Raw genomic sequence first — 10,622 nt, forward strand, 5'->3', positions numbered from 1 at the left:
GATCACCCTAATGTATAATGATCCTAATGTATCATCTCAAACTACTTATAGGATAACAAGGAAAGGAATTAGATCACATAAACCCTGAGGGAGAAAAAAGAAGGAAATAGAGCAAAAAAGTAAAAAAATAAAAATAAAGGAGAGCTCAGACCTTGGGTCTCGATGGAAGAACAAAAATGGAGAATCCTTTATTTCATATATCCAGAAAAATGTCAAAAAAAGTGAAGCAATGTAGGTACAGTTTCAAAAGAATTCTTGAACGGAGTCGAAATAGAAGACGATTTGTTTCAAATTGGGTTTCCATAATAATAGCACAAAAAATGAGATGTGTCTTGGTTTTAAAGAGATCCCGATATTGTTTGTAGATTTATTAATATAATGGAAATTTTAAAAAAATGAATTATAAAATATGAATAAAATTAGTACGAACAAGCGGATCAGTTTTAGATTATCCAGCTAATGCAGGTGTTTTGTGGACAATTTTCGGCTCATCCATAGTGCCTCCATCGATCGTACTGTAAGAAAGACCATTTATTTATATTCCTCTTCTTTCTTCTTCTTCATCATCATCATCATCATCGTCATCATCATCATCATCATCATCTTCCTCTTCGTCTTCTCTTTCTCTCTACATATACATCCATTGCCTAATTCATCCCTAGATTTCCTCGGTGACATAAAGCTTCGGGAAAATTCCGAAAAAAAACCCTTTTTACTGCATTTTCTTGCGGAGTTTGAGTTTTTTCAGGGAAATTTTCTTAATTCAATAGTATTCACACTTAGCCCGGCTTCATGCTACTTTTTATCACTTCTCCGCCGATTCTCCGCCACTGTAGGCCAGGTCAGTGAAGAAGTGCATTCTTTGGATGAAAGTAAGTCCTATTACACCTATCTCAGTGTAGAACGCCTTCTTTTCGAATAACATCTCAGTGTCTCTTCGTCGGCGGCGTCAGGACGTTCCTGTTTTACTCAAATTTTTTTTACCCAACCTAATCTATCTCAGGATTCCATAGTTTCCGCCTCCGTTTGGCGGCGAACGATTAAATAATGATCTTTTTATGATGAAATAGCACTTTATGCGTACTTTCAATTGTTCTTGGCCTTTAAAAGGATCTACGACTTACTCTCATCATTAATTGAACAGATGAGCTAAATTTTTTTTCTAAATACCCTGTATGTCATCGATTTACAATCCACAGATCTTCACACAACGTGATCTTTTCTCATCCGGAGATGCAGCTCACACCAAGACGACATGAACTGTTATCAGTGTATCTACTGGGTGCTGGGACCCTATTTATGTATCTAGGTTACATTATGCAAGCTTTCATAGCCGAATCAGTGATACATACATTGAGTAAAAGGCATCCAGAAAAGATTTACGAGTTTGCCGGCTATTACGGGTGAGTACAATATTGATTTCTAATCATATTGATGATCCGAAGTAGGCTGAAATTTTCCAGACAAGCCCTGCATTATTCGGCTTTTGCGGTTTCCTCACTAATTACGCCTTCTGTCCAGAATTATATCACTTCAAAATGGCTTCTCATTATAGCTAGCGCTTTATTTGCAGTGTATTATTTGGGTTTTATTCATGTGACCAGTTTCTATTTTTATTTGTCGCAAGTATTAATGGGAATTGGATATTCTTGTAGGTTTTCCGTTTACAATGGAATCAAACCCGCCCTCTGGTATGTTGTAATGGAGTCAAAACGACCTGAAGCTCCTTGTAGTTGCGGATTGAGATGGGACCTTCGCCAGTACCACTCACATCGCCGCAATTCGTGACGGGTTCTGCGTCAATGGTGACCGCCACGCTTTACCGCGCCGCATCGAGCGCACCTGCTTACGCAAAACTGCACCGAGCTTCATGCGTTTCGACCCCGAGTATACCCGAAGGCGACAAGGCGGTGAAAGTGCTCCGTCGCTAATCTTATTACAGTACTACGGCTGAGTCAAATTGAGATCTGTTTTTAGTCTACAACAACGGAGAAGGTTCATATCTTTCCGAACATTCCTCGCCACGAACTATCGAATCTAATACGGGTATTGAAACAGCTGTTGGTCATAGCAGGTGAGTAGACGGTGATAATCTCCATATTTCCAAGTATCCTTGGGACAAGCGATAAAAATTTTGAAGTAGGAAAAAAGTGCTTGTTGTTCGTAGGAAAATGATTTCTTCTTCATAGAGATATTTTTGAAAATAGCAAAAAAAGGAAGTAAAATTGAGCCTTTGTTCATATCATCTGGAAATGATATCCGCCCGAACCACACTTGAATAGTTCTCTGGCCTTCCTTGACATCAGAATATGTCCAAATGAATTTTAAAAAATTTTGTAAATTAAATACCAATTAATTACAATTAATAAATTCAAAAAAAGCGTTTGTCCACTAGAGGAGAAAGGTAGAAGCAGCCGCGTAAGATCTGAGAAGATTTTTCTTTCCCTCTTAGATTTTGAGAATGGATAGAGTGGATGAGGCTAATCAATCGTTTCGGGACCAACTGCAAATTGTCTTGGAGATCATCCCAGAATCCAGAACGTTACCGTATCGAAGTAGCTGAACCCTCGTCGCCACTTTACCGTTGACCAACCACACAAAATAAACGCACGTAAAATTTTCACGTGAAGCAGGAGTTTTTCTTGTTTTTTTGGGAAGTTTTAAGAAATTTCAAAGTGATGTTCTTTTTAGTCTCAGGGAGATGAAGTTAGCTCCTACATATCGTCGATTATTCCTTTCTTTCAATAGCTTTTAAGCCCAGCTAAAGCGACACCTCATCAATTTTGCAATTTTTTCAGTTTTCGAGTAAAGTAATGATAAATAAAGGAATAAAATAATATAAATAAGATGAAATAATCGAGTAAAATAGCAGAAAAATCAATCAGAAGGGAAAATCATGCGTTTTTTTTTCTGGGGAAATATTACTTCAGTAGTATTTTTGAAGAGTATCGAAATGGATGAGATTTTGTGAATGGAGCCCACCGGTGTGCAGGTTAAGTTAATGGGACCCAAACAATAGTATCGTTAGCATTATAAATTTAAAAAATTAAAAAAACCAGATAATTCAGATACGGGGATAAAACAAGCAGTAATACAATAATAACAAATTCAAGTAAAGTTTTACGCACGGGATTCCGAAGATTACTGAATCCCGGTTTTGTTCCTCCACTCGCCATATTTTGTTTATTATTTATGTTTAATATCATTTTATACTTCATTTAGTATGTTCGTCGGTGGTGCTGCATTAGCCATGATCTACTATATTATCGTGCCGGTACATCGTACATATCTTTCAAGTCCAGGTACTGACATCTTTAAGATGTCTAATCCAACCCTGATTCAGGGCACATCATCTAGTCACGAGACGTCGTTAACGTTCTCGGACACGCAAATTTTCTGGATCTATGGAAGTTTTTTTGGATTGAATGTAGTTTCTGTGTTGATTTTTACCTGTCTACCAACGAAACAATTCGATAGCATATCATCGAACACTAAAAATGTTAAATATGGTTTAAAAGATCACATAAGTAAGTTGAAATTCTCATTTTTTTTTATTTTTTAAAAGATAAATTCGTTATAGAGTTGCTTCTCAAGGAAATCTTAAGAAATTACGACAATTTATATTAATTTAGCGACAAAAGCAGTTTTAATTGCAGATTTCGATGCTTAAATCCTATTCAAAACTGGCTTCGAATACATAGCGATGTTTTGTCGCTTGTAATGTCGAGTTTTTACAGCTTAGTATAGCTGGTGATGTATTTTTTAACGAAGTTTGGTTAACTTAATTTATTTTAGAGAAGAGTTAGAGAGAAATTGATTTACGTGCTAGAAAATGATGCATTTATAGTAGAAAATCTCTGTTTTGGCCATATTTCAGTTTTTTTTTCTGGATTTAATTATTTTATTAATTTAATTTACTGAATTCTATTAAGTTTATCTTTCAACTTATGTTTTTTTTTCTTGCTTTGAATTTCAGTAACTGTAGAATTCTTCATTTTTTTCGACCAAAATTTTTCAGAACAATTCAAATTTGCTGTTCTCGACACGAACGTGTTGCTGTTGACGCCTTTTTTCGCCTATATGGGTCTCATAACCTCGTTCCTTATGGGTGTGTATCCAACAACACTTTCGTTCACCGCTTCCTTCTCTGATGACGCATACATAATTCCTATCTACAGTATGAGTATTGGAGCAGCTGAGATTTTTGGTAAGTTATTCAGTTGTTTTCGAGTAACGTCTGTACGCAATTGCAGAATTTCCCTCGTTGCTCTCGCAAGGTTTTTCTGAAAAGTAAACATTTTGGAAAATTCATTGCTAACGTAAATTCTACCATTGACTCTTAGATCATTACTGAATCACATAATTTCTTTATGAACTCTTTTTTCATCCTAAATTTATGGTAAGGCCGAATCATAACGGTACGGGTAATAATACTAATGCTAAAGTGGCATGTCTGAGAGATTCTAGAAGATTATTAGATGAGTCGTGTCAGGACTTACTTTATCTGTCATGTACATATTGCCATACCATATGTAAAAATATGATGTCGTCTACCTTTCTCTTTTCCAGGAGGGATTTTCCTTAGGCGACTGATCAAAAAATGCCAACACTGGGGCCTTGTGGTCACCATCACCACTCACTTCGTTTTCATATGCTCGATGCTAATTCTTGTTCAACTCTCTGCTCCTGAAATGTCCACCATCGAACCGACAGCAGCCGCTGCGATGCTGATTAGACCCAGGTGATTCAGGATCTTAGTTGTTTTTTTCTTCTGTTTAGTAAAAGCCAGGAAAATCTGATAACTTCACTTCTTCATTTCGCGATTCTATGAAACAAAAGCTCTTCAAATCGTGGTTTACGTTGGAGGTTTTTTGAAATCTCTGTAAGATCAGTATTATTAAGAAGTATGAATGTGACTGGTCTGGAGTGGACATTAAAACTTTGCTGCTACTCATACCCAGCAATCATATGTTAAAAATTTCCCATTGGAAAAAAAAGCAGCGAAGATAACCACTTGAAGACAGCACCCCACAAAATTGACGACGTTGCGATCTTCCGAGGAAAAGATAGGGTTATCGGTACAGATCATGAGTACGAGCGTGTTCGAGCTCAAGTTTCCCTAATCGTTGAGAAAAACGGCGTGGGAAGCGCTTTTTGGTGCGTTTTTTCCTACGAAGAGCGTCTTACGCAACGTTTGTATACTCGCCGGTGTTTCCTCACTGCCTGTTCTCTAGTTTTATTTCAATAGACCTCTGAGAAAGCTCACTAATTGTCGTTCGGTTGCTAGAAGTCGTGTATATGGATGGTTTGTTATAAGCTGCCTCGTAGGAAAAAACGTGCAAAAATGCCGTTCCCACGGAGTCCTTCAGGACGCTCCTAAGCACTTTTTTCTGTGGAGATTCCAATCACCAGTTTCGTTATGTGGTGTCTTTAAATTTTTTCCAACCCTCCCAGCATAATCAAATCCAAAAGCTGTTTCGTAGCAAATATCAATTATTGTTCTTAAATGTACTTGAAATATTCACTTAATAATAAGCAGAAGAAAGCGGCAACGAGAAACTCGTCCACATTTCGTGCGGTGTATTTTTAGTCGCTTCGTGGTGATCATTATTGGTTTTCTGCTTGGTCTTGGCGACTTCACTATCACAACGGGTCGTGCTGTGATCTGTCAGGTTGCAGCTCCGGATTTTCGGATGCAGGTGTTCTCATTGAGTCGAGTGTATCAGGTTAGATCATCGGGCCCAATTAGACTATTTTTACTAGTAGTACTGTGGCGGTTCTGTTGTCTATGTGCACTGATCTTTGAAATGCCCTGACTTTACCATGGTTGGTGTATTTATCAATGAATTCTTTTGCGAAGAAATTTTTGCGCTTTTGCGATTTTTTTTTTGGATTCGTGGGTAGGCTCCGCCCGCCAGAAAGGCGTGTCAGCAGAATTTTGTGCGCATTGGAGTGCTGAAAAGTAAAGATCGCTTCTTCCAGTGTGTTTCTTCCTGTATCGTACTATTTCTGACACCTGTCATGGGAATCACGTCCTGGACAATAGTACTGGCCGTAGGACTAGCTGTTGGAGCCACCACTTTCGCCGTAGTGGCAAGGTATGAACTATGAATTACGCGAGAATACTCGAATGACAATTAATACTTCAAATTGCGCAACGTGCAGAACGTTGGCGAGAACTGCTCCTCTCGGGTTTTCGGGTCCCATCAAGTCAGTTTGTAAAATCATGATTATGGGTTGGATCTGTGTCCAGTTTCGAAAAATAGTAAATTGTTGTAAACGATGAAAAACGCACAACGTTCTGTGAGGTGAGGAACAATTCTCGCACAAGAGTTACTGATGTTGAGATGACCACTGTAGCGAATGCGATACTGAATATGTTCAACATTAAGCGGGTTTTTTTTATGATAAGAGGATAGGAATGCACTTGTCTATCTATTTATCGTTCGAGTATTCGAAATTCGAATGAATGAATACGGATGAGTTGGATACAGGTTTCCGCCAGCTAAGATCGTTATATCACCGCAACAATCTGAGTAGTTCTGCAAAAAGTCATAGTTTATGAAATCTGAACAAAAAAAAATCACCGCTTTATTTTTTTTGCACTACTTTTTCCCTCTTAACTTTCCAATTTCCAGAAAAACGGCAAATAATCGCAAACATCGGGTTGCAGCAACGGAGACCAAAGAAACGCTGGCATCTACTGATATCGAGGCTGATCGAAGATTTTCTGGCGACCGTACCGCCGTCAACACTTAATATGCTTATTGATTTTTAGTAAAGATAGAATCCTCTATACTATGTTTTCGAATTTATTAACGTGTGACGAACATGTGAAGAACATGTGACATATGTTTGTTTATTTTTTTTTCAAATCATGGTAATTCCGCTCAATAAACGGGTTGAGTAAGTACTTTGTAGAATTTCTAGTTTTTTTTTCCTGAAAGAAACGTAGAAAACGAAAACGAATTTTGCCCGTGACGTTTTTACGCTTTTTTGAAAGCGCATTATCTGCTTTAATGGCATCATCGGCTTTAATGCATAGTTCCTTTTGTATCGCACATCGGGGAACAATTTTCGCGGGAACAGTTTGAAAATCCTGCTGAATATAAGAGGTAGGGGGAAGAAATACATAAGAGAAGAAGACTTCTGTATAATAAACGAATTAAATTTACACCCCCAATCGCTATAGGACCACATCCTTAAAGGGAAAAAGTTAGGGAAAGTATGGTAGGAAAACGTATGACGCAGACATGGCCAACGAATACTAATCAATTCATTGACGTGATCTTTGGTCTATGACTCAAAGAAAAACAACGACACAAGCCTCATTGGAAGAACGCATTCCAGAAAATTCACACGGACAATTCCAAATCTATCGATTTTTCTAGGAAATCTTCAATGATGCACCATTTAAAAAAATTCCGGCAGCGAATTGACGCAGCAATCGATTTGAGCGCGCCAACTACGCTGTTCCCTCATTGAGGACGGACGATCGATTTCTAGGATATTTGACCGCTTACTCGTCGCGATTCTTGTGTTTTCATCGTTTTTTAAAGTTTTTTTTTGGCAGCCGCCGTGTAATTCTCTTGTTTTGTATTTCATCGCTCTCTTCCGTTACATAAATGTCAGTTTTTTCCCTTATTTCGATTCATTCTTTTCGAGAGAGAGAGAGAGTGTATGTTTCGTTAAATTTACTATGAATTCACGATTTTCAGTCGTTTTTTTTCCTTAAAATATAGAACTAGATTATTCAGAATAGAATTGTATGTTCTCTTCACGTAAAGGTCGATTGTGCCAGACATCTGCCCTGTTCCTGCGCCAAGTGGGTTCGTTTTTTGTTACTCCGTGATTGATTTCTTTCTACGTAGCAAAAGGTCACTCTTAGTGATAAGATTCAGTTATCGCACTACTCATTTTCGATTGGGTGAATTTGTGGGGAATTGATGATTTCACACTGCATCTTGTTACTTTTTTTTTCCTAAAAATTCAACTATTTAAATTGATCTCACAAAGAAAGTCAAAGCTAAAGGTCGTTTCCAGAAAAATGCCGAATGTTTTTTGCTCATACATTAGTGGGGAGTAACTAGTCTGCGATTTTTGAAAGATATCTTGCAAAAGCGAATAGAATTAGAAGTTTTAAGCATGCTATTTCTAACAAACTACCTGTATGCAAAAGATTTCAGTATGCTTTCAATTCCATTAACTTCGGAGGCGGATTGACATAATCTGTACACGACCTGAATAAGATTTAAAGCTTGTTGTTTTGAAAGCTTTTGAAATAAAGTTAAAATAACGACTAGCTTTAGCAGCTATACTTTTAATGAGCTGACATTACAAATAAAGCGATTACAGTGCTCCCAGCCGTCGAAACGACCTGGAATCTGGTCCATAAAGTACAAGAGCATAGTTCATCAAGGATTAAAGAGAACAAGCTGTCTGCTTTCCTTTTTTTTGCTGTATTTTTATTTTCTTCAGGCACTAATCAAACGGACAGCCTCTTCGAGGCGAGTTTTCGATGGCGAAACAGGATTATTCTCTGTACCCGTTCAATTTAAAAACACAAAAGGTGACATTATTCAACTGAATGCAGTCTATCAGGTACGAATTGTTAAAACTACGATCCATAATCTTTGGGGGTTGAGGTTACCTGCCTTATACGACGGGAGGTTTCAGGACACGATGCCAGATGGCGGACAGCGAGCCACAGTATTCGCATTGCACGGTTCACCCGGGTCCCATGCTGACTTTAAATACTTAGTGAAGGAACTGCAGGCTAACCGAGTTCGGATGATTCTGCCGAATTTTCCTGGTCACGGTCTCACACCTAGTCAGTGTCCAGACTGCATTTAAACTTCAACTCTCAGGAAAGATTGGTTTATGGTGTTTTAGATGATCCACGGTTGAGCTGCGATAATGAAGAACGCAACCAGTTTGCACGCGCAGTTCTTGATAGCGTGGATGACATCCGATCAACTGATCTCTATTTCATGGGTCATTCCAGAGGTGGCGAGAACGCAGTGCAGACTGCCACTTTAGAATTACAATCGGTGGGGTGGAGTTTGTTTGTAACAGATTCAATGAACAATTACTTTATTAAAGGGTAACGTCCGAGGAATAGTGATGTTAAACTCAGCTGGTCTTCGAAGACATCGTGGTATTGAACCATACTGGAAAATTGAAATCTTCGTGCGATTGCTGGATTTACGAGTCATCAACTTCATTTTACATCCTTTTTTATATTTTAGTACGTCCGTGTTATTTGATGATTTTAACGCTTTTTGAATCATTACTGTGCAGTTTTGAGTTGCTGTTTTCGGATACTTTTTTTTTGACATACCATTGAATGGTAGCCATTGCTTGTCTTTCTTTCCCCTTACGACCACGACGCGTTTCAAAAGTTGAATAAAAACAACCTGAATGTCGGTACAGTTGCATAAACGTGGCGGACGCGTCGCGGTCACTCTGGAAAACGCAAATGGCGAAGACCTGCATGCCACTACCTTGATATTTTCTTTCAGTATACAATCGAATATTGGGTCTCAAAGTACCAACGGGTAGTGCGGCTGCAACAGCGTTACGAACGATGCGGACATTTGCGTTGAGACGTATTCTTCCATGCGTAGAGGCAATAAATCAGCATTCCGAGGTAGCGAAGAGACTTCTAAAGCAAAACAAACAAGCAAATAGATATAAGTACCACGGTAGAATCAGTAGAGAAGATCTTTGTTCAATTTCAGGTCAAATTCCTGCATGTGTACTCTGGTGATGATTTCCTCATCCAACCAGATATTAGCAAAGAATTCGCCGAAAAGTTTAATGATCGTGTCGATTTGGTAAGTGCTCTAAGAAGCTAATTTATTTTTTAGTGTGGCTCGGTCATTGTTACATAATAACTATGCTTCTCGATTGCATTCTTTTTTTTTGTGCGTGATTTTTTTCGTGGTACTTTTCTTTTAGCCCATACTTTCACATCTTTTCACGGGGAATTCGACTTGAAATCTACTCTTAAAAGAAAATAACTTTGACAGAAATCGGTTGCTATGACCTACGACCGTGGGTGGAATATCCTAGGAAGGGGGATTTTTACTGGCTGTCTTTGGCCTGCTGGAATCTAACACCAAGGAGAAAAAAGAATTGGTTCAGAAATACTCTAAAAAGATTAGCTCGTAGAAATCAATTTCTCTGATTAAGGAGTGTTCGTCTACTGATAGTGCAGATGTCACTCGATCAACCATAGAAGCTTTCTCTAAAGGTGTTCAGACGGTTTCCGTGAACTTCGTACACGAAGGACATTTCTCACAGAAATATCGTGCACAATTTCTCATTGATGTAATACTAGCGCTCATCTCACTGAATTCCACAGCTGTTGAGTCTACAAAGATGTCTAATAAAGTGCATAAAACGTACAAATTGTGATACTTCTTGTCGTTGTCACTAACAGCGCTGAGGTGGCATCATATTACTATCTCTGGTATCCCCGTAAAAGGTACTATACTCATTGTTAGTGTCAGGAACCAGCAAAACCACGGTGTATACTGGTAAGCTATATTGTCATTGCACATATTGATGGTGAAAATTCTATTATAGTATGTTGCTACTACAAGCTGACTAAAGGAGTT

At 38.3% G+C, this 10,622-nt stretch overlaps 2 protein-coding genes across 4 annotated transcripts; both read left to right on the plus strand.

Moving 5' to 3' along the window:
* Positions 1-1,233: 1,233 nt before the first annotated feature.
* On the plus strand, positions 1,234-6,759 carry RB195_003399 (uncharacterized protein; the record flags this gene model as incomplete). 2 transcript variants are annotated; one of them, XM_064201039.1, is made up of 10 exons in its annotated part: positions 1,234-1,403; positions 1,464-1,651; positions 1,978-2,074; positions 3,223-3,274; positions 3,344-3,527; positions 4,019-4,207; positions 4,570-4,741; positions 5,591-5,726; positions 5,983-6,098; positions 6,639-6,759. In XM_064201039.1, the coding sequence occupies 10 exons, from the start codon at positions 1,234-1,236 to the stop codon at positions 6,757-6,759; spliced, it is 1,425 nt and encodes a 474-aa protein (XP_064056920.1). The 2 variants fall into 2 exon arrangements, with proteins under 2 accessions (XP_064056920.1, XP_064056921.1); XM_064201040.1 differs by having other exon boundaries at positions 1,318-1,403; positions 1,464-1,585.
* Positions 6,760-6,877: 118 nt separating this feature from the next.
* Positions 6,878-10,419, plus strand: RB195_003400 (uncharacterized protein; the record flags this gene model as incomplete). Of its 2 annotated transcripts, XM_064201041.1 has the most annotated exons (9): positions 6,878-6,901; positions 7,758-7,829; positions 8,479-8,601; positions 8,677-8,830; positions 8,893-9,050; positions 9,103-9,247; positions 9,522-9,649; positions 9,741-9,836; positions 10,195-10,419. In XM_064201041.1, 9 exons carry the CDS (start codon positions 6,878-6,880, stop codon positions 10,417-10,419), a joined length of 1,125 nt encoding a protein of 374 aa, XP_064056922.1. The 2 variants fall into 2 exon arrangements, with proteins under 2 accessions (XP_064056922.1, XP_013309237.2); XM_013453783.2 differs by lacking the exon at positions 6,878-6,901 and having other exon boundaries at positions 7,769-7,825.
* Between the last annotated feature and the right edge of the window lie 203 nt (positions 10,420-10,622).

Source organism: Necator americanus, chromosome IV, assembly GCF_031761385.1.
Source record: "Necator americanus strain Aroian chromosome IV, whole genome shotgun sequence".
NCBI lineage: Eukaryota > Metazoa > Nematoda > Chromadorea > Rhabditida > Ancylostomatidae > Necator > Necator americanus.